General features: G+C 42.6%; 4 protein-coding genes, 2 long non-coding RNA genes and 1 pseudogene across 6 annotated transcripts; 4 read left to right on the forward strand and 3 right to left on the reverse strand.

Annotated features, from left to right (window-relative positions):
• Positions 1 to 1,151: 1,151 nt before the first annotated feature.
• Positions 1,152 to 2,471, reverse strand: LOC126791675 (uncharacterized; annotated as a pseudogene).
• Positions 2,472 to 2,580: 109 nt separating this feature from the next.
• LOC126791676 (uncharacterized) lies at positions 2,581 to 3,414 on the reverse strand. The gene is made up of 3 exons (XR_007671842.1): positions 3,297 to 3,414; positions 2,911 to 2,936; positions 2,581 to 2,659 (listed from the first exon to the last, which is right to left on the reverse strand). It is a non-coding gene; the product is annotated as an uncharacterized LOC126791676 (long non-coding RNA).
• A 2,248-nt stretch (positions 3,415 to 5,662) lies between these two features.
• LOC126792127 (uncharacterized) lies at positions 5,663 to 10,672 on the forward strand. The gene is made up of 5 exons (XM_050518613.1): positions 5,663 to 6,176; positions 7,064 to 8,792; positions 8,918 to 9,229; positions 9,879 to 9,981; positions 10,052 to 10,672. The coding sequence occupies exons 1-5, from the start codon at positions 5,663 to 5,665 to the stop codon at positions 10,670 to 10,672; spliced, it is 3,279 nt and encodes a 1,092-aa protein (XP_050374570.1).
• Positions 10,673 to 11,857: 1,185 nt separating this feature from the next.
• Positions 11,858 to 13,194, forward strand: LOC126791695 (uncharacterized). Its single transcript, XR_007671848.1, has 3 exons — positions 11,858 to 12,148; positions 12,311 to 12,403; positions 13,175 to 13,194. It is a non-coding gene; the product is annotated as an uncharacterized LOC126791695 (long non-coding RNA).
• A 1,289-nt stretch (positions 13,195 to 14,483) lies between these two features.
• Positions 14,484 to 16,347, forward strand: LOC126791693 (uncharacterized). The gene is made up of 4 exons (XM_050518157.1): positions 14,484 to 14,569; positions 14,665 to 14,757; positions 14,971 to 15,090; positions 15,598 to 16,347. Exons 3-4 carry the CDS (start codon positions 15,088 to 15,090, stop codon positions 16,114 to 16,116), a joined length of 522 nt encoding a protein of 173 aa, XP_050374114.1. The 5' UTR covers positions 14,484 to 14,569; positions 14,665 to 14,757; positions 14,971 to 15,087; the 3' UTR covers positions 16,117 to 16,347.
• Positions 16,348 to 17,972: 1,625 nt separating this feature from the next.
• LOC126792128 (uncharacterized) lies at positions 17,973 to 23,621 on the forward strand. Its single transcript, XM_050518614.1, has one exon. The coding sequence runs from the start codon at positions 17,973 to 17,975 to the stop codon at positions 23,619 to 23,621; it is 5,649 nt and encodes a 1,882-aa protein (XP_050374571.1).
• Positions 23,622 to 24,023: 402 nt separating this feature from the next.
• LOC126792129 (uncharacterized) lies at positions 24,024 to 26,678 on the reverse strand. The gene is made up of 4 exons (XM_050518615.1): positions 25,772 to 26,678; positions 25,535 to 25,687; positions 24,230 to 25,462; positions 24,024 to 24,131 (listed from the first exon to the last, which is right to left on the reverse strand). Exons 1-4 carry the CDS (start codon positions 26,676 to 26,678, stop codon positions 24,049 to 24,051), a joined length of 2,376 nt encoding a protein of 791 aa, XP_050374572.1. The 3' UTR covers positions 24,024 to 24,048.
• Between the last annotated feature and the right edge of the window lie 492 nt (positions 26,679 to 27,170).

Genomic DNA, 27,170 nt, shown 5'->3' on the forward strand with positions numbered 1-27,170 from the left:
GGCTTTTCGGGTTCGCGGGCTAAATGATGAGGCCTAATCCGAACCAAAGAATCCCTTAGATTGAAAAAAGACCAGGAGGGTGGTGGGGTAACTAGCATCTTTGGTTCTTGTATCATTGCACACATGAGCCTTCATGGAGATGAGATCCTCATCCCCGTTTCTAATAACTAGCAAGACTCGTAATCCTTAAGACGTTAGTCTCGTTCAACGCCATAGTTTAGAGTCTGTTCAGCATGCATATATGCTCGGTTATTTCAAACAACAAATGCAAAGCCTTTTACCCTAGTTTATTGCTTGTCGATATTTCTCGGCGCTACGGATGAATCTAGTGCCGCAAGTTTGTCCAATATATGTGGACAACTGTATGTAGTGTCTGAAACCATGATGTTCTTTCTTTTCTTTCTTGTTAAAATTTTCATTTGAAACAAAGGCCGGGGCAGCTGCCCACAGGACAAATGTCGCAAGCTTAATGTTGGCTTTCTTAGTACGTTACTCATACAGTCATGCTATGTTGAGGGTATAATAACTCTATTTGTCAATGTCCTGGATGTTCCAGAAAGGTTCCAGTCAATAGCACTAGTCTGGCAGGTCATTCTTTTTTTGAAGGAATTAGCAGGTCATTAGGATTATAGTTTACACAAACATGCCCGCCCTAGTTTTCTTTTGATATGCGCAAAACATGGCCTAGTTGGTCGGTTGTTTTTTGTAAAGAATGTATGCAATAAAGTGGTTGTCTACATCTAGGCTCCATGGAATCGGAAGCGGGGACGTGGAAGCGCGGAAGCGTTTTTTTCAAAATTTCTTCGAAGCGGGGACGTTTCGGAAGCGCGGAATAAAATAATATATAATTAAAGATATTAACCTGTATATATAATATTACAAAAACAAAAAAATAGCAAATTCAAAGTCATTATCCGATTCATAGTAAATTCAATGTTATTGTTACACAACCAAATAAACTCAATAAAAATAAAGACAATACTACTTATACATCAACGACATCATCCTCATAAACATTCTCCTGAACATTATCAAACAAAACAACCTCCAAAGTCGGTTCATCAAGAGAAAAATCCTCAAACTCAAGCCTTCCAAGATTAGTTTCATCCATATTGCATTTCTGTAATCTATAGATATATAATCCAAAACTACACGACAATGACAACCCCAACTAAACCATACATGGTTCATGGTCCCTTTAGTATTTACTATAGACTACTAAATTAGCTAATAGTTGAACTAGGTGAAAGGGAAACTAGGAGTAGATAAGAATCAAGAATTACATAAGAATCAAGAATTTTTTCCGCATAATGTAGATGACAATTGTAAGTGGCCCGAAGGTACTTTTGGTGTAAATAAAGAATCACATAGAAAATAGGGAGTATCATCAGAGTCAGTATGGAAATAGCCAGGTAGAATACATGTACTTGCTTCTGCACAAACAAACAAGATAGTGTAACCATGTGATTATTGATCACAGATAATCTGTGCAACACGCTGCATTAGATATTAAGGCAGAGGATACAAAAATGGCACAAAAAAGACCCAGTCATTGCAACATATATATTAAGCTACTAAATAGACAATGTGCATGTATACAGCACAAATATTTTGGACTTTTGACATGACCAGGCATTTATGCAGTGTAGAAAATGAAATTTTTCATAGTGAATCTCACTCTCAAAATCTAATGCATTAAGAAACAGAAAAGTTTACCTGTCCTCCTCTAGAAAAGGGTTTCTGCTTTCCCGAGCAAGTGTGAGAATGACAGAATTGGTGCAAGAACAATTCTACAATACATCAAAACAAAAGCATCAGTAAAACAAGTATAACTGTATTACCAAGAGATATGGAGGGAGCAGCAAAAGAAAAAAAAATTAGGAAATAAAGATAGAAGAGCTTATGTTGATAGCAAAGAGAACCATTAAGACGGTGTGCTGAGGGCCCATGATTGGATGGAAAACAGCTATTAGCAAGACCCTGCATTGGAAAGTAAATATATAAAAAACAAATAAGATTCAAGCAAGATAACGTAGTGTGGAATGAAATTTCCGAACAATTATAGTACTGTGTGGCAACCTCACATAGGTGGCGATTCCTTGCAGTAGCTGCAGGATTGCACTTCTTTTTGCTTGACTGGGTATCCATTACAGCATCACAATGCAAAGCTCCACATAGATCAGCTAAGCACTTGCTTCCGCTCTGCATCCAATAAATACTTTAATGTGAGCAACATGATTAACACAATGGTATTAATACACCAAGTGAACACGTTATACATACTACATTCAGAAGATTGTTGTGTCTGTTGTCGAAATGCTGATCAAGAAAATTTTCAGCACGGAAGCTCTTCTTACAGTATCCGCACTGCCATTCATTTATATCCAAATGAATCTTGTGCTGTTCCTAATCCTAAATAGGTCATTATCAGGATGAAGGCGACACTTACTTGAGATCTCATAGCGTTTTTTTTTTCACAAATGGCATCAAATACTGCAGAATACATAATCACAGTTTTCCATTTAGCACACAATCAAACATGGTACAACCTTGTTAAACCACTCGGTGTTTTTCCCATACCTCCTCAATAATCTTCCATGCTGCCCTACTTCTTCCTCTGGAAAAATGTATTTCATGACGCTCTTCTTCTTGTAGAAGCCTTTGAACAAAAGTGACACACATATAATGAGTTCAACCTTAGCACGTAAAGTATAACCACACCAGCAATGCTATGTTAAAGATGTCAACTTTTTGCATCATACTGAAACCAATAAGAAGAAATCCTACTCTTTTCTTTATTCCCTACTTGTGTCTTCCAACTTTACCATTGAATTTGACCGGATCTATCCCTAACAACGAATAGCAAAAGAAACTGGCAAATTGACCAACATAATTAATAGAAAAAATTACCTTGAAGCTGCAAAACTTTCAGAATCCTGGTTCACAAAATGCAGAAAACAGCGTCAACTTGAATGTCCAGATAGCATAATATATACTTATATGGAAATCTACTAATATGCATTATGTCATTATGATATGAACGAACCAATATTAAGGTAAATTCTAGTTTCTCTGATGCTCCAAACCGAACCCTATTTGTGATCAAAGTCTTTGCTTTGCTCAGTTCAACCAAGTTCGAAGTTTCCACAATCCAATATTTCATTGAAAAAAAAAAACCAAAAGTCTCAAACTTTTCTCCAGTCTGTGAATTTCTCTGTTGCGTGTTCTTATAACTATCACCCAATATAACCGAGGCGATAACATGGAGCTAACATGGATGAGATGAGAAGAGGTACCTGGTTTTTCTGGGCAGAACGGGATGACGATAACAGGAGAAGGATCGAAACAAATAGGCTCGTCGTGTACTTCATGTCTTTCAGTCAGAGATTGACAACAGGAACTTGGAACTTGGAAGAGCTTCAGATTAATAGGTAAGAGACGAGGAGGCCGGAGGGAAGTAAGAGAGAAATTAGGTTTTAATCAATATTATAAAATTACCCACGCTTCCTTCGGCCTATTTGACGCTTCTAATTTGGAAGCTCGCGCTTCCATATCGCTTCCAAACCACTTTTTTCTCGGAATCGTGCTTCCGACCGCTTCCGGCGCGCTTCCGCTTCTGAAGCGCGAAGCGCGACTGCAAGCAAGCTTCCGTGCTTCTTAGGTCTACATGCTCTAAATAATACAGATCGTTTCTATGCGCAGAACTTTTCCCTGATAAAGAGATCAAGTAAAAACTTACCTTATTTCATTTTCAAACCACGACTCCACAAGAACCAGACAATCCTTCCAAGTAGTAAATGTTTACCTCGCAAGAACCTATGAAGCTCATGAATTAAGGCGATTGTCCCAACAAGTAAATGTTGCATTGAGAGCCCCAAATAAGCCATTTTGTCATCCGTGAGAATCATGTCTAGCTAGGGTTTCCACACATCCCTTGACCTGAGATATAAAATAGGTGAAGAAGAAAGACGACTTCCATTCAATTGCAGCAAGGATACCCTTTTATATTGTTCCTTGAGACATCTTACATCCGTTAATTTTGGCTACAGAATTTCAAGTTATATAAGAAATCCAACTTCTTGAATTGATTCTCTCACTACTACATTTTCGACTTTAGGGCACGGTTCGATTGGGGAGGACTTGGTTGTCTGTCCCTGTATGTAGTCAATAGGTACGGTTGAGACTGGTCCGTCGCAGAAATGAGAGAGTGCAACGGACTCCGTATCCGTTATGGGTTTGGACTAATTTGGGCACGGGAGATTTTATGCATCCGTCCCAAAAGGGTAATTTTGGCGACAATGTCCGTATCCAAATTTCTACGACGGCAATAAAGCCATGAAATTGAAGCGTCCGTGACTAAATTCCCTACGATATTATTTATACCACGCGCTCATACATGACTTGGGCACGATGCTTTCTATGTCCGTCCCACAAGGAATATTTTTTTACGTTAAGATATGATAAAATCCACAACATGTCCGTGCCTAGCGCACCGTACTCAACGAATTTACCGGTTATTTAGATATAAAGAAAAAAAAAATTTTGTTCAGTATTCAATCTCCGTCTCTTCTTCGATATCTTTAATTTATCTCCTCACAAAACATTCTCTCTTTTCTCTTCATCGCCGACTCCCATCCTCCCTCAAGCTTTTACTATGCCTGTGCCGGTTACTCGATCTATGCTTATCAATCTGTAAAGTAGTATTCGGGCGATAAGCAAACGCCGCCAAAATTGGCTGTTTGTGTTGGCTTGGAGGTTAGATCTCTCGCTTTCTCTCTCTCTCTCACACACGCACAGAGAACTTGAACTTATTGCATAAGTGCATTGAGCTTTGCACATCAGCTTCAACCTTCCATTTTATAGATTTTGTCTTCTTTATTCTTGTCTCTAAGTTTATATATTCTCTCTATCAAGCAAGTGTAGATGATTTCTCAGATGTGTTGGCAGGGGCTCCAATATACTATAATTGGGAGTGTTTTGTTAAAGAAGGTGTTACAGTTGTGATCAGATTGCCTTCTTCGCTGGGCAGATTGGTGAGCCTTCTCTATTGGATATTTTCTTTATTCTAATTTTATTTTTTGGCCTCAGTAATGGTCAATTTGTTGTTTCTTTATATGGGTATTGATTTGGGTTGCATAGTTTTGGATTTGGTTGGAGGATTTGGATTGAGTTCTTATTAACCTGTAATTGAGTTCTTCGTGAATCCTTTTTTTTTGGTGAACCAGCTCTTTCCAGTCAAAAATTATAGAAATCAAATAATGTCGGAATTCTTTTATGGTAGGATGATTAATTAGTCTACTGATCTTATATGGCTTCACCGTATGTGAATCAATGATTTAGCCGATCGCATCATTCTTGTTTTCAAATTTGTTTGATGATATATGAGAATACCCATTGCTTTCATATTTTATTGCACACCCAATTCCCTCCCTCCCCCCCCCCCCAAACAAAAAAATATATGATGAAACGAGCTCTTATTGTAGAAATCTATTGGATGAACCAGTTCTTGAATTTCTAAATTCGTATGGATGAAATTACATCTATTATGGAGTCTGCATTGCGAGACACATAGTTGGTTTTAGTTTGAGTTTTATCATTTTGCATTCTAAACTCCTTACTTTAATTGCATTTGAGTACGGTTTTGCAGGCCTCCTATGTTATCATGGATAAAGAGTGGGTATTTCTTGATAGCAGAAGTGATGAATTTATGGACGGATTGCGTGCATTTATCAACAACGCCTTGGAAGTTTGTAGTTTTGAGGGCAAGATCAAGTGTCCATGTGTAGAATGTTACAATTGTGGTTGGAAAACGCCGGAAGAGGTCCAAGAACATCTTAAAGTAGATGGCATGTGGCCGGATTATGTTAACTCACGCTGGAAGTGGCATGGCGAGCCATTACCAATGCCTAACGTAGGAGAGCCTCTCTTAGGTGATGCTGATATAGGTGCTATGCTCCGTGATGCATTTGGCATGCATGGTCCTAATAATGATGACAATGTTGAAGAGGAAGATGCACCTCCACCAAACCTGAACCCCGATGCTGAAAACTTCTACCGTTTGATTGAAGAAGGTAGAAGTGAATTATACCCAGGTTGTGGGAAGTCCAAACTTGATTTCATACTACAGGTATATCAACACAAAACAACAAACTCTTGGACTGATGAATCTTTCACAGGTTAGTGCCCTCAATTTTGTTTCAATTTATTCTTCCATGCTTTATAAACTTCGCGGCATATCTATCAGCTTTATCTTTTTGATTTGTTCTGGTTGAGTCCTATGTTTGGACTATCTGCCATCAGATTTATCTACTTTGATACCCCTCTTCCATGAAACTGTAATTTAAATTACTGTTATAGTCTATAGTTTCTAGTACTTAATTGTGATATTTTTGTCTACCTACCTACCAGTACATATAGGTGTTATGCTCTCTCCATTGTCCTTAAATTGCGGTGTAACCTTAATTTATAAAAGAAAAACCAACATAAAAACTGTGTTGTCTTGTCAAAAATGGCTATTGATATGAGGGAAGGAGTTGGCTATTTGGTTGTATGATTTTAGAGCTCAAGGTTGTTGTCAAGTTTCTGGTCAAAAATCGTAGCACTGACACTGAGGGAAATTGGGCATTCCCTGTATTTGTATACAGAGAGGAGATAATGAGGGCATATAATTATATCTCAATCATGAAGGGGATGTAGCTCAGAAGCATCTCCATTTCTTTAACCTTGATTTCATTTTGAAAAATCTGGTCCCTTGGGAAGGTTTCTAATCAACCGTGTACACCTTAACACAAAGCTTTAACTTGCAATAATCTTACCAGAGCATTGTGAATACCAGTAGAGACCTAATATATGATAACCAAGAGAGAGGTTTATAGACTTTTTACAGTGAGCTATAAGTTGTGTTTGGTGTTATGTGATTATGCAAGATATAGTTGATGATCAACCTTCATGGAAGATAAATACACTACTAGCTCTGATACTACGTTCCTTCATACCACAATTTTAATGTTCTGCTATAGTCTGTGGTTACTAGTATTTAATTGTGATGTACTCTTTTCCTCAGGTTTGTTGGATTTGTTAAAAGCTTTCTTCCCTCAAGCAGACCTTCCTGCCACTTTCAGCAAAACAAGGAAGATTGTAACTGATTTGGCATTGCCCTGTGTGAAGATAGATGCATGCCCTAAGGATTGTATGTTGTTCTGGAAAAGAGATATTGCACTTCGTAAGTGCAAACACTGTGGGGCAAGTCGCTACAAGTCCAGAACCAAGATTGGACGTCCTAGAGTTGCTCACAAGGTACTGCGTTATTTTCCATTGGGACCTCGGCTTCAACGTCTTTACATGTCATGCCATACAGCTGAGGATATGGTTTGGCATTCTAAAGAAAATTCTGATGATGAGGTGCTAAGACATCCTGCCGATTCACCTGCTTGGAAACATATTGACAGAATGCATCCAAGCTTTGCATCTGAGCCACGAAATGTTCGTCTTGGCCTAGCAAGTGATGGATTTAATCCTTTTGGTATGATGAGTCTATCCCATAGCACATGGCCAGTTGTGATGTCTGTCTACAATCTTCCCCCGTGGCTGTGTATGAAACAACCTTACTTGATGCTTTCATTGCTGATTCCTGGTCCAAAAAGTCCTGGAAAAGATATAGATGTATACTTGCAGCCTTTAGTAGAAGAGTTGAAAAGTTTGTGGGACCAAGGGATACCAACTTATGATGCATTCAAGAAAGAGACTTTTAACATGCGTGCCGCAGTTATGTGGACTATCAACGACTTTCCAGCATATGCTATGTTATCTGGTTGGAGCACTAAAGGAAAATTAGCCTGTCCGAATTGTGCATTCAGCACCAAATGTACTTGGCTAAAACATGGGCGAAAGCCATGCTACCTGGGAAATCGTCGCTTTCTTTCAAGGGATCATAAGTATCGCATGTTTAAGAAACCCTTCGACGGTAACATTGAGCTAGATCCACCACCAATTCCTATGACAGGATCAGAATGTCTGGATTCATTAGATGGACTGGAGTTTGAATATGGCAAGCGAGATACTAAAAAGGTAATGAAACGAAAAAGAGGAAAAAAGGGAAAAAGGAAGAGAAAGTACTCTGGTCCATGGAAGAAGAAAAGCATATTTTATGATCTTCCATATTGGAAGGACCTGCTTTTACGGCACAATCTCGATGTAATGCACATCGAGAAAAATGTCACTGAAAGTGTGATAGGAACCTTATTGGGTATGGTTGGCAAAGACAAGGATTCCCTAAATGCACGCTTGGACTTGAAAGAACTTAATTGTAAGCCTAAGTACCACCCAAAACGAGTTGGAGGTCGCTGGGTGTATGACCCTATGCCTTTCACTTTAACGCCGGCTGAAAAATCGTTGATTTGTGAGATATTATCTCTTGTTCTGCTTCCTGATGGGTTTGCTTCCAATATTGCAAGATGTGTAAGGAAAGCTGAAAAGAATCTCACTGGAATGAAAAGTCATGACCTGCATATCCTAATGCAGTATTTACTTCCCTTGGCAATCCGTCATTTACCAAAAGAAGCCAAATCTGTCTTGCTAGAGCTTAGTTCATTTTTCAGAAATCTATGTACTAAAGTTGGAACCAAAGAACATTTTGAAGATTTGAGCAGACGAATTGCCATTACATTGTGTCATCTGGAGAGGTTAATGCCGCCATCGTTTTTTGATGTCATGGTACACCTCACTGTGCACCTTGCTGAAGAGGCCAAAATTGGAGGTCCTGTACAATTTAGGTGGATGTACCCAATTGAGAGGTTAGTTACTTTATCCTATTGAAATAAAACTAGAATTCGCATTAAATGAAGCTTGTCTGCCTTGTTTTCTTAAGTTCTGAACTTCTGATCAATAACTACAGAAGCTATATGTTATTGTTATTTAGGTACTTGCATACACTGAAAAAGTATGTTCGGAATCGAAGTAGACCAGAGGGCAGCATCGCTGTTGGGTATATTATCGAGGAAACCCTTGGGTTTTGTGCATTGTACTATGGTGATGAAATGGTTACCAAAAGAAATAGACCGGGCCGTAATGCTGATGCAAGTGGAAGCGGTACTAGGGAAGGTATGTCCATATTTGCTGGTCATGGTCGGCATCTTGGCAGTCAACAGCTCATTCATCTAGAGCATTTAGAGTGGGAACGGGCACATCGAGCTGTTCTATTCAGTTGTCCAGAAGTTGAAGACTACATCAGGTATAAAATCTGAGCTTTAGGCTACTGTGAAATCGATTTTGTATCCATTTATGAATTAAGAGTGTGAAGTCAATGTATATATAGATATATACATACACTATGATAGTAATGGCATTACATCAGATATAAAAACTGAACTTCATTACTGTGAAATCAATTGATGTCCATTAATGAATTAAGAGTGTGAAGTCAATTTTTATAATATACATTGACACTGTGATCAGTAATGGCACTACATCAGAGTACAAAAACTGAATTTCAATACGGTGAAACCAATGTTTTGTATACATTTATGAATTAAGAGTGTGAATCAATGCAGATATAGATGTTTGGTCTCACTGTACGTCCTTTTGATAATTTTCTTGTAATCTTGAGACATGCTGGAGTGAACCCAATAGATTGTATATTTATATATGTTATTGATACAATGATCAATTGTATATTTTGTTGGTACCACTGTAATTTCTATAAATGTTAATCTCAAGACATGCGCTGGAGTGAACTCAATATATTGATTATGTATATTTATATATGTAATTTGATTTGACATCATCAGGTCTGTGAAATCAATGTGAGGTAGCAGACTGCATATTGTAATACTTGGTTTCTTAAGTACAACTGATTGATAGTTGCTGTTATTAATTTTCAGCCGACATGAGAGAGAGGTTATAGGTAATAAAAATCCACGTGAGACGAGAAAAGCCGCACAAGCACGAGCACATATGGAGTTTCCCGAATGGTTTAGAACAGAGGTAAGCATTTTTGAAAATATCTTTTAAGGTGTATTCTTAGTTTGTCTATATGATCGTTTCAATTTTGTAGATTCAATCCAAGATTGCTGAGGGAGTTCAAATACCTGAAGACTTGCAAGCATTGGCTAGGGGTCCAAGCCATTGGGCAGGTCGCTGGAAATCATATATTGTCAATGGCTTTCGTTTTAAAGTGAAATCAATTGATGTGGATAGGAACACACAGAATAGTGGTGTTTTTGTGAGGGCGATGGAACATACATATGCTTCTGCTGAAGATCGCAATCCAAGGGCTGCTCTTCTTGACTACTACGGAGTGGTGAAAGACATAATCCAGTTGGACTATTACTGTGGGCGTAAAGTAGTGTTGTTTGACTGTGACTGGATTGATGGTAGGGTTAGAGACCGATATATGAAAATTGATGAAGATGGTTTTGTGTTGGTCAACTTCAAACACTTGCTTCCAGGGCCGGACACATATACCCTCGCTTCAAATGCCAATCAATTATTTTATGTTAAGGATCCTACTCAACCTGATTGGCATGTAGCAGTTAGAACAAAACCAAGAGATTTGTTTGATATGGGACACTTGACGAAAGATGACATTGCAGCGCCACAAAATCTTGAACGGTTACTCGTTTCTGATGAAGATGTTCAAGTAAGGACTGGTATGCCTGAGATTGTAGTTCAATGAAGATCAGGTGCGTAACTGACTCATGTGTTAGCTTGGTTCATATGTTTGTTCATATGTTCTGTGTATTTTGCCAAGCATATTGAAAGATATTTTCATCCTTTTTTAATTTTGTTAACTTTGTAAGCATATTTAGGCAGTTATCCCCTTATTTCTAGCAGTTGATCCAATATATATGTCTGTAACTCTTGGAGATTCGGTATGGAATGAAGAACAGTTTGTACTGGTTTCAATTATCTTGTCTATCTCTTTATTGTTGTGGATTAATCCTATCACTTGCATTGCCAAGCTGTTGCCTTAATGATACTAGTGAAAGACAGCTCATCCCACATGATGTAGAGATGATCCTCTCAGTCAAAATTGGTATCTCACAATTGGGGTGGAATCATAACTATGGAGAAATGTATATACACAGTAGGATACAAAAAAAGTATCTCACGTACCAGCATGTTAGTATCATCATGAATATGTAGAATATAGGTGATTCTTATCCCCTCGATTTTGAATTCTCAGTCAAAATTCGATACTATGTCAAAATTGATCTCCATATATATGATCCTCTTTTGGTAGGAATTCAAATTATATATATTGACATTACAAAGTTATATATGGAAATTGATAAATTTTAAAGCATGAGTAATGAGGGGAAGATGATCTCCATATATATGACCCTCTTTTGGTACACAACGAATAGTTAATGTCATTTGATAGTCATATTACTCTATATGGTCAGCTGGGCAACTTGACCAAATTTTTCTGTGGATGCTCAAAATGACACACAAAATCAACATCCGTCCCATTTTAGAGCGGCAAAAATTGTGGAAGACGAGCGGGAGAATTAAAACCTGAAATCAATTTCGACCAAAAGGATAAAAAAGAAGAAGGTCAAATTACTTTATTAGAGGAAAAAGGCTTAAATGGAGAGCCATAAGTTTTTATTAGAGATAAGCTCTACATCAGATCTAGCCAGACTGATGTATAGGTTTTTCTACTGATCTCTTCCCGTCAATCTCCTAGCCAAAAACCCAAATCCACCAGATACTCAAATAAGCGGAATCACGTTTCACGTTCTAAAGCCACCAAAACCCATTCGCAGTAAAATAAAGCCAAACGATGTAGCAAAACGCCAAAACCCAATTCACGTTCTCACCGGACGAATCCACTTCTCACCTATTCGAACATTCAAGATCCTAATCCAATTGGGTGGATTTCATCTCCAAAAGGTACATGAATATGTGAGGCTGTCCTATTTTCTTATGCATAAGCACTGTTCTGAATGAATTGGGTCGGGCCTCGGTGCGTCTGGGGCTGATCGCTGTTGCTTCCCTTATTCTTGTCCCATCTGGATTTTTCTCTTAGGCAAGGGCAAGGGATGCTGCATTAAACGCCATTCAATCACCTTTATTAGATATCAGTATAGACAGGGCTACTGGAATTGTGTGGAACATAACTGGTGGAACTGATTTGACACTCTATGAGGTACCATTTCAGCATTTCTTCTGATTAGCATAAAACCTAGTTGCATAAGTTCCTGTTTTTCAATATGACTATTCCCAATCTAGCAAATTCTGCAAATAGTGGTTTCATTCGCATTCAGTAGACATTCCTCTAGTAAACTCTAATTTTGGGTGTTTCTCACAGGTAAATGCTGCAGCAGAGGTTATTTATGATCTTGTTTATCCAACAGCGAATCTAATATTTGGAGCAGTGACTGATCCATCACTCACTGGTCGAGTAAGTTTGGTTTCTCTCTAAAATCTGCAATCCAACACTTGGTGCTTTATGACATAGCTCATAGCTGCATCAGTTCACCCCGTAATATCTTACTGTACCAGTACTTTAACGATAAGAAAACATAAAAGATGGGATTTAAATAATTTAATTGCCTTTCAATTTGAAAAATACATTGCATGTTTTGCTTAAAAGATGATTTTCATACCAGCACTGCTATGTTGAACAATCTTTGCATTAGACAATTTCAATCTGCCTTTTTTTTTCCCAATCTGCTTCATTGTTTAAGAAATGCAAAGAGGTGTCATGTAATATAGACAAATAGAATGAGATATATATTATGACTGATATGTATTATGTAATAAAGGTTCATACATTTTTTTTTCTTTTTCAAAGTTTTGATTAAAACCCTGTAGGTCATACATTTGAAGGTTGTTGAATGGTAAGTTGAGTGTTAGGAATTTGAATTGCTGCCATTCTTATCAACATGGGGTCAATAGGCTCATAGAAAGGAGGTTTTATATGTGTTAATGGCAAGCAAGTTTTGTGTGAATAACTTTGCTGCTGTTAGTTATTTGCTTTGCTGCCTTCCAATTGAATCGGATCTCCTTATCTGAGCATCATTTGTCTGCTTTCATATCAAGTTATGGTCATTGGGAATTTAAATCTTCAAATATCAAGTTTTGCCACATAGGAATTCTTTAGCATCATAGTATCCAACTGATCTTTTGTAACTGTATATTCTTTTCAAGCTGAGGTTTATCTGAATTTCAGGTTCCAATTGGTGGTTGTTACAGGCTTATTGGTATCTAAAGTTCAACTCTTTGTCACTCAATTGTTTCCTTACATGATTACCTTTCGCAAGTGCAACTTTTCAGTGTAAACTGTCACCTTTTCAAGTGTGGATTAATTATTTAAATGTTCTATCTCAATGTGAAATATACTAGGTGTTCTTATGCTTGATTTGACATCTAATTCATTGTGATTTTGCAATACCAAAGAGATTGAATATACTGTTTTAACATTAGAAGTCTCGCAGCAGCGCTCGGGTGAACTTTCTAGTATTTATGTATCTATTATGTGTTATTGTGATATATGAAGAGCTTCAATGGGCTTGTATAGAATGAAGATGTTTTCAGTTCCTTTATAAACCGATGTGCTTGAACAAATGATGATCTCTTATTCTTATTGTCTGTGTATATTTTTTGTAATTTCTATAACAACTCCCATCTTTATCGTTACAGAATGATCCCACTCACTGGTACCATGTTTGAGCATTTGTCTGATGAGCCACAATCCCAAGTGTCTGGTTGCCTTCCGGACGATGAGTTTATGAGGATGATGAACATGGGTAGTGCCTACAGTAATAATACAGGGAGGCTTGAAGAATCCCGACATGTCCACACAAGAGAAGAATCCCCGCCTGTTCCCACAAGAGAAGAATACCGACATGTCCACACAAGAGAAGAATCCCCACCTGTTCCCACAAGAGAAGAATCCCCACATGTCCACACAAGAGGTCTGTTGTGCTCAAGATCTGCAAATCAAATGGCTGCCAATGAGAGGCAAGCCGAACAAAGTGTTAGTGTCAATGAGATGGAAGGGCGCAGTACGCAAGGTACGAAGCGCAAGCGCAAGACACGTAACACTCGAGGGCAGAACAAGCCAAAATTTGGATTACGTGGCCCCGAAACTGTTGTTTTCAATCAAATTGGACAGGCAGTTGCCCCAAGCGATAAAGTAAGTTTACTAGGTCGGTTTTGTGGACAACTTGTTAAAGAATGTGCTAATTTTCCGTTGCATGCTCAAAATTGGGGTGAGATCTGGAAGGCTGGACAAGTGGAACAAGCATGGATTGTTGTTGAAGTAAGTAATAACATCTTTTGTGATCTCAATTGTGTCATGTTAAGGTACCTAATATGTATGCAATTTTTACGTAGAATGCATTGGATTGGAGTGATCCCTCCACTCTAGCTTTAAAAGCTAAGATCAAGGCTGTGATTGTGGAAAAACTAAATGATCGATGGAGGTCTTTCAAGCACAAGTTAAAAAAAAAAATGGTATGATCCATACAAGGGATTGGAAAGAAGGTTTAAATGTGAGCACAAACATGTTCATCCCGGGCAATGGAAGTGTTTGGTCGAAAGATGGGATGCACTAAAAAGTCAGGTACGTTTTTGTAATGTTTTAATGTTCATATTTATTGGGTACATATACAAAGTCTATATTGGTTCCAGCCATAGTAATTCACTTTCATTGATCAGGAGGTTGTACAAACAAATGTAATAAATCGACGACAATTAAAGTTGTACCAGAAAACCGGGACCAAAACCTATGCTCAGCTGAGATATGAATGGGTAGTGATTTTCTAAACCCTCTAAAATTAATGATGTTTTTGAAACTAGTGATTGTGTATTAGAAATATTCACATCTAATTAAAAAAGGATTGCTGATCATAGTGAGTTTCTTATTGTTCATGAGAAATTCACTCCCTCACTTCAAAACCTATGTTTTATCCTTGTTTGTGTCTGATGTTATTAAATCAACTGACCATATTAGTTTTGTCTCAGGAATGTGAACATCCTGGACAAGTGCTTGATAGGGTATCCTTCTTTAATATTGTATATTCATCAACAAAAGAAGATGGTACTAACGCTCAGCCGAGTAACGATGCTGTTCAAGCAAAAATGGTTTGTGTATTACATCCACTTAACACAATTTTCATTCTATGTACTTAAAACAATATTAGGCTACTGTTTATGACATCTATATTAGGCTATCAATGGACAGAATTGTTATGAAGTTGTACATGTGTTACTTCACATAGGCTTAATTATATGTGCTTACAAAAATATTAGGCTACTACTTAAGACATCTATATTAGGGTGCTATTGGTTTAGACATCTATATTAGGATGTAAACATGTAGAATTGTTATGATGTTGTAAGTGTATTAGTTCACAGTCTTAATTGTATGTGCTTACAACATTATGAGGTTACTCTTTAAGACATATGTATTAGACTATAAATGGATAGAATGTTATGAAGTTGTAAATGTATCATTAACTACCAAGATGTAATCAAGTTATGAGATAGCGGGCGTTTGTTGTATCTTGTCAATGTTGTAGATGTATACATGTATTAGCGGGTCAGATTTTAGTTATCGGTTGGTTATCTTAAGAGAAGTATTTGGTGCAGGATGCATTGCAAAGACTTGAAGATGCAGCTGAAAATGAAGGCCTTGAAGTAACCCAAGAAGTTCGGAATCAATTCTTCAACACGGTGTTGGGCCCTGAGAAGCGTAACAGAGTGAGAGGATATGGTTGTGGTGCCAATTGGGTTGATGTTCCGGGCATTGTTACACAAAAGAATGGGTTGAAAAATCAAATTAGAGACTTGACGTTGGCTTATGAAGCACAACGTGCCGCAAATGAGAATAGAGAAGCAGATATGGCCCAAAAGCTACAAGAATCAGCCGAGAGGGAAGAGGCCTTGAAAAATTCTCTTGGAGTCGTGAACAAGAAATTGGAACAATTGGAAGCACAAGTTGCCGCTAATCCCTTGACACAAATATTTGCCGCAGCAGGAATTAATATGGATTCTCTGGACCTAAGCCGTCTCATGACTTTCCTCAAGAAGCCGGACAATCCTGAAGCAAGTTGTCATTTGAATGGCCAAACGGCTCAACATATCAGACAAGGCTGCCCTCCTTGTTAGGTAAACCCTATGTCATTTTGTATATTTTAACAAGGCTAGTGGCTCATATGTTTTTGGAAATATGTACATAAGACTGTTAGATAAACAGCTTTAGGATCCAAACTCAGTTAGGTACGTTGGATCTTTTGGTAGGAAACAAATGTCATTCTATCTAAAAAATTAGCTTAGAATGAGATTTGCTTTTGGTATATAAAAGCTGTGGTGTAGCCTAAGGATGTAGCTTTTGATGTATAAAGACCACATAGGCTGCTACATTTGCCTTGTATATGGAATGAATATATGAATATGGGTTGACGTTTATGAATTGTTACGTTGGAATTCTGAGAAATGGTTCAATTTGTGGAGTGTGGAGTGTTTATAATATGTTAAATTTTCTTATATAACTGATATGGTTATCAGGTGAAAAAATTGTTACCACAAAATTGGGACCCAGTAGTGGAACAGAACTGGGGCCCATACACAAAAACAAAACCAGGGTAAATATCTAAAACCGGATTGAAATTAACTGCCAAATTTTTTCATTATTTTATTGTACAAACTGGGCACGGATTGATTGAGTATGTTTACAAATTTACAGCCAATATGGGGACGGACAAATTAATAGTGGGGCCAAATATGTATTAAAAATGGGGACGGATTTGTTATGTTAGCTTATTATTAAAATCGATGGGGCCCAGTTGATGTCAGAAGGAGAAACAGGAGGCGCGTGAGTTGCTCAAGTCAGGTTGTGCAAATGGTGCGACGGACATCTAAATCAGTCCCAAAAATCTGAAAATGCAAATTGGAGATGGTACATGGGGTGTCGGACAGGTTTTTCGTGCCTACATAGTTATTGATACGGAATTCCGTACCCAAATGCATGCATAGTGACGGAAAACCAACCGTGGCCAAAGGCCTGAATTCTAGTAGTGTCTGTTTCTTCAGTTTGATGACTCATTCTGATGTGCCATTTGGAGATATTAAGTGGAAATGCTCAGCAAAACTCATCATTAATTGGATCGACTTCTTGGTGCGATCTGTGGTCTCAAACCATAAATTCATTAATTCAAAAATCAAATTCACACGAAACTTGACAATCTTGTACTAAATCGGCAATAACTTCTTTTGAAAATAAATGATAAGCACAAACCGAAGAAAAGCTCCAAAACTAGATCGAGGTCTAAGGATTTCCAACTACGAAACCATCATTGTAATTCGTCTTAATATGGTCATAGTACTCTGTCGAAATTAACTGATCTCCACATCTAGCTTTTTACAAGTAGTGACATAGCACCTCTTGGTAGGGGTGCCCGTGTGTTGGCATAGGCTTATGCCCGCCATAATCAGCACAACTACCAGCGCATTAAAGCTAACGTATAGCACAATCCTACAACACTAACAGCAAGTCAGCCGCGCTAACTACACAACGGGCCTCCCCACGGCCCAAACCGACTACGGACGTGCCCTCACGCGCATCTCAAAGAAGGCTCCAGAGAGCACCTTAATCGGACGTCGTCCCACATCGAATGGCAAGTAAACGATCCACTTCAACTCAACAATAAAAGGTCAAACTCTTGACCTTACAAGGTAAGTACACTGAACTTCCTACCATCACTCTGCACAAATTATCATTACCCTGACTTGAGCGTCGGAGAGTCGAAGACCACGCCGCCGTGGTCTCTGCTCTAACGACGTGTGTTACCTGTGACAGAGAAGTGACCAGGAGTACGGCGTACTACATACGCGGGAAGCACGGCGTACTGAATCAAGTATAATCACAGCATTAACATTGGCGCCGTCTGTGGGAAACCGCAACAAAAAGTCAAACAAAAAAAAAACATCCCATGCAACACCTAGCCAAACAACTACACTTCGACATGAGCACTACGAATCCGTCCCCCTCTACTCCGGCAGGTGGTCACATCGGAGACGTCACAGACCTTAGCCTCAACCACCCTCTACCCTCCGCCAACGACCCTTTCATCCTCACACCCACACCCGGAACAGTCGTTAGTACCAATGCGACTACAGATCCGGCAACCGCCGCAAGAATGGAAAGCATGGCTCGCGACCTAGCCGAGTGCCAGCAGCGCGAGGTACTGGAACGTGAGAAAGCAGCAGCTCTCCAGAGCGAACTTGACAGGATACGGACACAGCTTGAACGGGCTGAGCGCAGTCATTTACATGAGGAGTCAAATCGCGAGGGCAGCGCGCAAACAAGAGGACGAGAACAAGTTCGCTTAAGTATCAGCTTGACCCCCTCCGAACTCGCCAAGAAACGGCCACCATCACCACGGCGTATCCATAACCGTGAGGAAGGAAGCACAAGCGTCACCTCTCGCTCCAGACCCCCCACAGCTGCTCACAACAGCGAGTCTGCCACGCTAGCCCTGATCTTGCAGCGGCTAACAGCGATAGAACAACGGGATGCCAATCCACGGTGCCAACCAGTGTTCGCCGCCAGGCCAGGCCCATTCACTACGAGGATAATGAACACCGTGCGTCCTTCTCAATCCAAGAGCCCAAAAATCACGCCGTACACAGGTGAAGGCGATCCATTCCGGCACATTGATAACTTCAAAAAAGTCACTGCCAGTAGAGAATTCGACGACGCCACCTTATGCCACCTATTCAGCGAAACCTTAGATGGGGACGCCATGAATTGGTTCTTTGAACAACCAGCGAACTCCATGGATTCCTTCGCGCAGTTAACCACAGCATTTCTGAATCGGTTTATACTCATGGCCGGGGCCGCCCACACAACTGATGGCCTATTTCAAGTAAAACAAGAGAGCAGGGAAACATTGGGCACCTTCGTCATGCGATGGCAGACGGCAGCATCCAGATGCCGGAACCTGAACAAAACGCTCGCCCTGGCTGCTTTTAAGGAAGGACTACGGTCAGAGAACTTCTTGTTCCACATTAATGTGGACCCTCGAATGCGCGGCGCCACATACGATGACATCATGACTGAAGCAGTACGATACGCTCAGGCAGAATACGTCACATACGGAGAGAAGCGAACCCCAGTACCATCAGACAAAACTACTACGCCGCAGACATCTGTACACACAGTCCCCCTCCAGCGCGAGCTCTTCCCAAACACAGCAGACCATAGCAAAGGCAGGAAGAGGGAGTGGCATCAAGCCAATCACCGTGATGTGCGTAACAACGATCGGCACAGGGGCCGGGACAGGAACAGAAGACTTGACCAGGAACGTCGCGACAACAGAGACCCCCGCCAAGTTAACGCGATGGGACGCCGTAGTGACCACACACTGCCTAGGGAAGAGACCCTGGAGGACTTTTTTCACGCACATCAGGACACGTTGAGGAAACCAGCAAGACCGCTACGCCCCCAAACCGAAGCGGAAACTGGTAAATGGTGCAGATTCCACGAAAATGGAAGTCATAACACGAACGATTGCCGCACCCTCCGCATATTAAGAACCAATGGCGACACGGGAATTCGCCCGGCGCAACAGAGGGTACAACAGAATGTGGTTGCCGCAGTCGAGACCCTACGCCGCATCAACGTTATAGAGGGAGGAGCCCCGAAGACCAACTTGTCCAACCGAGCAAAAAAGCGCCTCGACCGCAATAATCACCCAAGACAGGTGTATGCCATCACAGGAGGAAACGTTAAACGACAGAAAGAAGGATGGAAACCGATCACCTTCACTGAGGACGAGGAAATTGGCATCTCCTTACCCAATGACGACGCTTTCCTCATAGACGCAATCCTGGGCGGACAATGGGATGTAGGGAAGATGATGATCGACACGGGATCTGCAGTCAACGTCCTATTTAAGGGCTGCTACGAAAAAATGGAGCGTAGCGGCAAGAAATTGGTACAAGACCACGAACCGCTAGTCAGCTTCTCTGGTGACATAACCCAACCCCTAGGTTCGGATTATATGACGGTGTGTATTGGGACTGCACCATGCACAGTTTGCGTCGAAGCTGAATTCATCATAGTCGATGCCTACAGCTCATACAACGGGATCATCGGCCGACCTACACTTAACCGGATGAGAACCTTTATCGCAGGACACATGATGATCATAAAATTCCCAACTCCGCACGGAACAGGACAGGTCCGGGGTTCACAGTCCGTGGCAAAAGATTGCCAGACACGTGCAATTCGACAAACGCGCAACCGACACGAAATCCTGGCAGTACACGCCACAGTAAACTTAACTGACAAAGTTGTCGACGCACGAGATGACGAAACGTCGAAGGGAAAGAGCAAGCAGAAGGCTACGCCATACGAGACAAAAATCCCGGCAAACCCTGAATCCTCATTGAAAAGCATTACGCCATTCGCAAGTCATCCGGAGCGCAGGATCAAAATCGGGGCAACTCTCAATCCCACTGTTGAGAGAGATTTAACAAGTTTCTTGGGCGACAACATGGAAGTCTTCGCATGGTCTTATGAAGACATGCCTGGCATCTCGCCCGACATCATCATGCATGAATTGCACATCAAACCTTCCGCACACCCAATTAAGCAAAAGCGCCGAAGCTTCGACGACGAAAAAAGCACGGCAATACGCCAGGAAGTTGACAAATTAAGAGGCATGAAGTTCGTCCGGGAGGTACAGTACCCTGAGTGGATCTCAAACTGTGTTATGGTACGCAAAGCCAACGGTAAATGGCGTATGTGTGTGGATTACAAGAACGTAAACAAAGCATGCCCAAAAGACAGTTTCCCCCTACCCAGAATTGACCAGCTCATCGATGCCACGGCAGGTCACGAGTTGCTCAGTATGATGGACGCCTACTCCGGGTACAATCAGATACGCATGAACCCGGCGGATCAAGAAGCTACGACCTTCGTCACTGATAGGGGCCTGTACTGCTACAACGTAATGCCCTTCGGATTAAAAAATGCGGGTGCTACGTATGTGCGGTGCGTCACACAAATGTTTGACCAACACATCGGTCGGGAAATCGAGGTGTACGTCGATGACATGCTGGCCAAAAGCATAAAAGCAGAAGACCATGTAACCAACCTCCGAACCATCTTCAATGTGCTCAAAAAGTACAAGATGAGATTAAACCCGGAGAAATGTTTTTTCGGCGTAACAACAAGCAAGTTCCTGGGCTACATCGTCAGTCAACGCGGCATAGAGGCGAATCCCGAAAAGATACAGGCCATCCTAGATATGGCGCAGCCAACACTCAAGAAGGATGTAGAAGCCCTCCAAGGCAGGCTCGTGGCATTATCTAGATTCATATCAAGACTGACTGACAAGTGTGAGCCGTTCTTCAGATTGTTGAGACGTTCTAAGAGTAAACTGATCGAATGGACACCAGACTGCCAAGTGGCCTTTCAGGGATTAAAAGATTACCTCGCCGCAGTACCATTACTGTCAACCCCGCAGCCGGGTGAACCCCTGTACCTTTACCTCGCAGTATCCACAACTGCGGTCAGCAGTGCCTTAGTTCGCCGTGATGGAACTAAAGAGCTACCAGTTTTTTACGCAGGACGAGCTATGAACGGCCCAGAGACAAGATACCCAACATTGGAGCAATTAGCCCTCGCGCTCATCGTAGCAGCCAGACGACTGCGCCACTATTTCCAAGCTCACAGCATCCACGTACTCACAAATCAACCTCTCAAACAAGTACTACAGAATCCAGAACACTCCGGGCGACTCAGCAAATGGGCTATCGAGCTGACAGAATTCGACATCGAATACAGGCCACGACCCGCCATAAAAGGACAGGCTGTAGCCGATTTCATAGCAGAAATGATTCCCCGAGATACGGCGGAAGTGGAACCAGATAATGTCATCAACCCCGTCAGTATTTCACCATGGAATTTGCACGTAGATGGCTCTAGCTGCGCAAAATCTAGCGGAGCGGGGATCATCTTGAGCGGACCGGGGGGACTCGAACTCGAGTATGCTTTAAAATTCAACTTTGCTGCCTCCAACAATGTAGCGGAGTACGAAGCACTGATTGCAGGACTACAATTAGCCCTAAGCACGGGCGCCACTAGCATTAATGTGTTCAGTGATTCTCAGCTCGTAGTCAATCAAATCACCGGGTCCTTCACTGCTAAGGATGAGCAACTAGCAGCCTACCTGGCGTATGCCACAACATTATTAAAGCGGTTCGAATTCTACCACATCAATCAAATACCGAGGGCCAACAACGCAAGAGCGGACTCCTTAGCACGACTCGCCACGGCGCAACCCCACCAATGCCACAAGGATACCAGGGTCGAAATTCTCCACCATCCCTCCATTCACCAGACCTTGCAACAGATATGCCAGATAGAGCGCGACCAAGCCTCATGGATGGATGAGATAGTAGCATTCAAGTGCAACGGCAAACTACCAGAGGACGAGACCATGGCAAAACAACTAAGGAGACGGGCGGTAAGATATTACCTGCGGAACAACACACTCTATCGCCAAGGTCTGCTGAATGCTGACCTCAAGTGCGTCACAACCAAAGAAGGCAAGCAGATCTTGAACGAAATCCACAGCGGTGATTGTGGCAACCATTACGGCAGCCGCGCATTGGCCGCAAAAACACTCCGCACAGGATATTATTGGCCCACATTAGCCTCCGATGCACAGGAGCTCGCCAGGTCTTGCCACAAATGTCAAATCCATGGACCCATACCACGCCTACCCTCCGAACCACTATCCTACATAGTCAGCCCGTGGATCAACTGCCTTTGGGGAATGGATCTGATTGGCCCATTACCCGTCGGGAAATGTCAATTCAAATGGGTCATTGTATGTATCGATTATCATTCCAAATGGATTGAAGCTGCGCCCCTGACGGCCATAACAACCGAGAAGGTTCAAAACTTCCTGCAACGCAACATCTTCTACCGCCACGGTACGCCGGAGTCTATCATCACAGATAACGGCACGCAGTTCAACAACGAGTACCTCATCACCTGGTGCAAGGCAAGAGGAACTAAGCTCAAATTCGCATCCGTAGCACATCCAAAAACCAATGGGCAAGTAGAAGCCGCCAACAAATTGATTAAAAGCCTTCTTCGGAAAAAGCTGGGTGAAGCTAAAGGACTTTGGCCAGAAAAACTTGACGAGGTAGTATGGGCAATCCGTACCACACCAACAGAAGCCACAGGCGAAACTCCTTTTTGCTTAATGTATGGCACGGAAGCAGTTCTACCCATCGAAGTAATTCAGCCAACACAACGGGTTTCACTATTTGACCCCGAAACCAATTCGGACAGTATACACCTTGATAAAGATCTCTTGGAAGAGAAACGCATCACAGCGCATCGCCATAACATCCAGAACAAACAGCGCGTGGCACGCTTCTATAACTCGAGGGTCAAAAGCAGGACACTACAAGTAGGCGACTGGGTTCTAAAGAGGATCCAAACAAAGGTCACTGGACTACGCCCGAAATGGGATGGACCATATAAAGTCGTCCAAATCATAGCCCCAAACACGTACTGCCTAGAAGACAAGTACGGAGAAAAATTAGCCCATCCTTGGAACATGGAACAACTCAAGTACTATTACAAGTAAGAGTCCATCCGTAGCACAAGGACCAACTGTTTGAGTGCTTTTGGCGCGCTGCTTTAGCTATCTTTGTACAAAATGGCTACGGCCAGGCTATCAATGAAATGAGGAATTTTTCAAACCATTGATCCTTACTACGCTAGCGTACTATGGCAATTAAATTCCTTCGACAGACAATTTCATTGTGCGCACAACGAAGATAGAATTAAGCATACAGCCAAAAGCACAAAACAACAATCACAATATTACTACGGCAATAATATAAAAAAAACACGGCTCAAAAGAACTTCTATTCATCAAAAGATAGCAAGTTCGGCACAAAGGCCGTTACAAAAATTACAGAAACATAGAGACTACGGCGACAGGGGACGCATTACAACGATCTTATCACCCTATCCTACTCCTCCCCCGCAACTTAGTACGCCAGCATTGCTCAGACCGCATCGTCGGTACTCGCAGCTTCTAGCCCCGCCGCTTCCCCCGATTCGCCTTGCGGCGGTTGTGCATCCTGATGCTCTGAGAAGGAGGAGTAGGAGAGGGAGTCTCCGGATTAGAATCAGACCTGTCATTATCACAAGAAAAACCAGACGAAGAAGAGTTAGAAATTTCCTTACCACCTTCAGCCTCCGCAGTAGAAGTAGGCTGCGAAAAGGGCGGAGTCACTTCATGTGGCATGGGCGGCGGTTCCAAACCCTTCTCCGACAGACGGACCTCGTAGTCCGCAGGATCCAGCATCTCCAGCTCCTGGAACTGCGCTATCATGTCACCCACAGCCGTGACATAGTACCCTTCCAAGTACTTAGTCATCTCCATAGATGATTTGAAGGCAGTCACGGCGCTAGACGCAGCCTCCTCTGCTACGCGGGCCTTCTCAGCTTCTGCCTCCTCGCTCATCCTCCTAACAAGCTCCTCTGCATCCGCAAGGGCAGACTGCGCCGCATCCCTCTCCGCCGCCGCTTCTCGGGCAAGTGACTCCGCTACCTCTCGACGGGCAACCTCCTGCCGAAGGTCCTCCTGGAGGTTCGCCGCATTTTCCAACTTGGCCCTAGCATTGGCCAAGTCATTTTCCAGCAGCAACACCCTTGTCTCACGGGTGCTGTCTCGTTCAACCACTTCGGCGAGGTGGCGCTGTGCCTCCAGAGCATCCCGCTCCGCATCAAGCAAATTAAAAACCATCTTCGCTGCCCTCGTGGCAGCAAGACCGAGGGGACTCCGCAGGTCCAGACCAGATCCTTCAGGTCGCCTCAAACCCCCGAGCCCGGCGCGCTGGCTTAACAACACCAGCTTCTCCAGTTCCGGAGCTCCTAGCTGGCTCAGAGGACTGCGGTCCAAGGCGGACAGATCCTCGAAAACCCGAGACTCCGTGAAGGTGAGTGGCGCCAGCTGCGTAGTCCTCTGTCTTTTAGGAGGCGGAGCCTCCACTGCCGCATCCTCCACATCCTCGGGGGCAGCAGATGACTTTGCTCTTTTCGAAGACGCGCTCGCCTTCTGCGGCTTCTTCTTCCTACCAGTCTCAAGCGACACCGCCGGATCAGCCAGATGCGGATCGGCATCGATACGGCCAACTCCTTCCGCATCACTGCGGCGTGGTAATCCCTGCTCATTCGGCAGGTTCGCGTGCAGGGGAATGGACAGGTCCACAACCGCGGACGAATCCTCGACTCGCTGCGCTGCGACGTTTACTTTCTTTGTAGAGGCTGCCGCCTTCTTAGACATGACGCGTCGCAACATCGTGATAGCTAGCCCTTCAGTATCCGGCGTAACGTCAGGATCTTCCTGCTGCAGAAACCGGGCGTAGCAGACGCGCTCTGACTTTTCGAAATTCCTGTTCACCGAGAGTGTAGTAGCTGCACATATAACAACAGATTAATACGCCACAAAAAAAAAAAAAAAAAAAAAAACAGAGCACTTCTACTTACGATGACGGCGGAGTAATCCTTGCTCGAACAGGAGGTACGGGTTCGTCAATACCTTTAAATCGTGAACCAAGTCTTCACCTTGACACCTCCAAAGATAAGTTACACGATTCACCCGTTCAACCTCTCGCTCGGACAAAACCAATCTCCTTCCAGCTACATAAACAAAAACAGAGCGAAGGTAGCATCAGCAAACAATCATTCCGTAGTAACAAAAGTTAGTAAAGCATTGAAACCTACAGTTAATAGCCCGGAACCGCGAGGGAATACGTTTTCTTGGGATGTACTCCACCCCGTTAATGCGCCCATACTCCCACCCGTCCTCCACCACGAAGCTGTTTTTTCTCCAGTTCGCCTCCGAGGTGGGCCAGTTCTCTAAAACCTGGTACTCACTGCGCTCATCCCGCCTCACAAACCGCGCGGTCCCCCCATTACCATTACGCTGGTTGTAATCCACTTTGAAGAAATGGAGAACCTCCGCCGCAGTAGGAGCCGAACACCCCGACAGGTAGAATAATGAACAGAGACCGAGAAGAACCCGCCACATGTTATAACTCACCTGGCCAAAGGCCAAGCCGAACTCCGCCACAAGACATTGCAGACGAGGGTCTAACGGCAACTCCACCCCAAGTCGTAATACGGAGGGGCTCACCAACGCATGCCCGTTTGGCAACATTGAACCAAATTCATCACGCCGAATCGCACGGGCGAGGATAGTCCCAGGTAACTTAAATTCCTCGACATAACCACTCACTGCGGCAGAGTCGGCTCCATATGCCTCCTCCACTTCCGACCTCTGCACACCACCATCTAACCAGCGCCTTACAGGCGCTGGGCTCAGCGTTGGGCCTGAAGTGCTAGTCCCCGAAGCACTTATAATACGCTCAGATACTCCTTCACTTTCTCCAGTCTCTTCACGTTGCGACTCCATGGTGCTTGACGACTCACTCGTATCCCAGTTCGCTAACACCCTAGCAAAGACAGTAGAACGATCTTCGCGATGCAAATCGTTTCCACCACTACGCCGCACCAAGTCCAAGTAGTTGGTCTCTAATTCACTTGTCCACGACCAAGCGGATGACGACGCGGACCAACTTCCTTCTGCAGACGCGGAATCGCTATCAGTTAGTATAATTATCCTAGACATTACGCCGCAGCAAGCAACACCGAAGTCAAAGGCGAACAACCTAAAACTAGAAGTCAAAAAGTAAAGTCAGATCTATCCTACGAACCTCGCAAGAACAAGTTTGAAGAATATGAAGAACACGAAGAACACGAAGAACATGAAGAACACCAAGCCCAGTTAACGGCGAAAACCCATCGGCACCGCCCATACAAACACCCCACCTTGCCGGAAAATAATCACCTAAAGATCAAATGGACCCAAAACCCACATATCTGCCGGAAAGACCCAAAACCCAAGGCCACCGATTTACCCTACGAACACAAATCTACCAACAAACAACAAGCCACAAACCGAATAAAGAAGGATCCGACCAGAAAACATACCTCAAAAAGCCGATTCACGCCAAAATCCCGATGAGTTTACGCTTGGAAGGAAAGGAAACAGACAAGAGCAAAAGAGAGGGAATGAGAGAATTTGGATTTCGAAAACTTGGGTCTGTCGATAATGACAGCC

Source organism: Argentina anserina, chromosome 4 (assembly GCF_933775445.1).
Source record: "Argentina anserina chromosome 4, drPotAnse1.1, whole genome shotgun sequence".
Taxonomy (NCBI): domain Eukaryota; kingdom Viridiplantae; phylum Streptophyta; class Magnoliopsida; order Rosales; family Rosaceae; genus Argentina; species Argentina anserina.

Bases quoted from the DNA above. Each gene is read 5' to 3' on its own strand.
- LOC126792127 (XM_050518613.1), top strand. From the start codon at position 5,663: ATGGATAAAGAGTGGGTATTTCTTGATAGCAGAAGTGATGAATTTATG. The intron at 8,793-8,917 runs GTTAGTTACTTT...ATTGTTATTTAG, and splicing joins TGGATGTACCCAATTGAGAG to GTACTTGCATACACTGAAAA. The intron at 9,982-10,051 runs GTAAGCATTTTT...TCAATTTTGTAG, and splicing joins CCGAATGGTTTAGAACAGAG to ATTCAATCCAAGATTGCTGA.
- LOC126792128 (XM_050518614.1), top strand. From the start codon at position 17,973: ATGAGCACTACGAATCCGTCCCCCTCTACTCCGGCAGGTGGTCACATC.
- LOC126792129 (XM_050518615.1), bottom strand. From the start codon at position 26,678: ATGTCTAGGATAATTATACTAACTGATAGCGATTCCGCGTCTGCAGAA. The intron at 25,463-25,534 runs GTAAGTAGAAGT...TTATATGTGCAG, and splicing joins AGGATTACTCCGCCGTCATC to CTACTACACTCTCGGTGAAC. The intron at 24,132-24,229 runs GTAAGGAAATTT...CCTCCTTCTCAG, and splicing joins TACTGCGGAGGCTGAAGGTG to AGCATCAGGATGCACAACCG.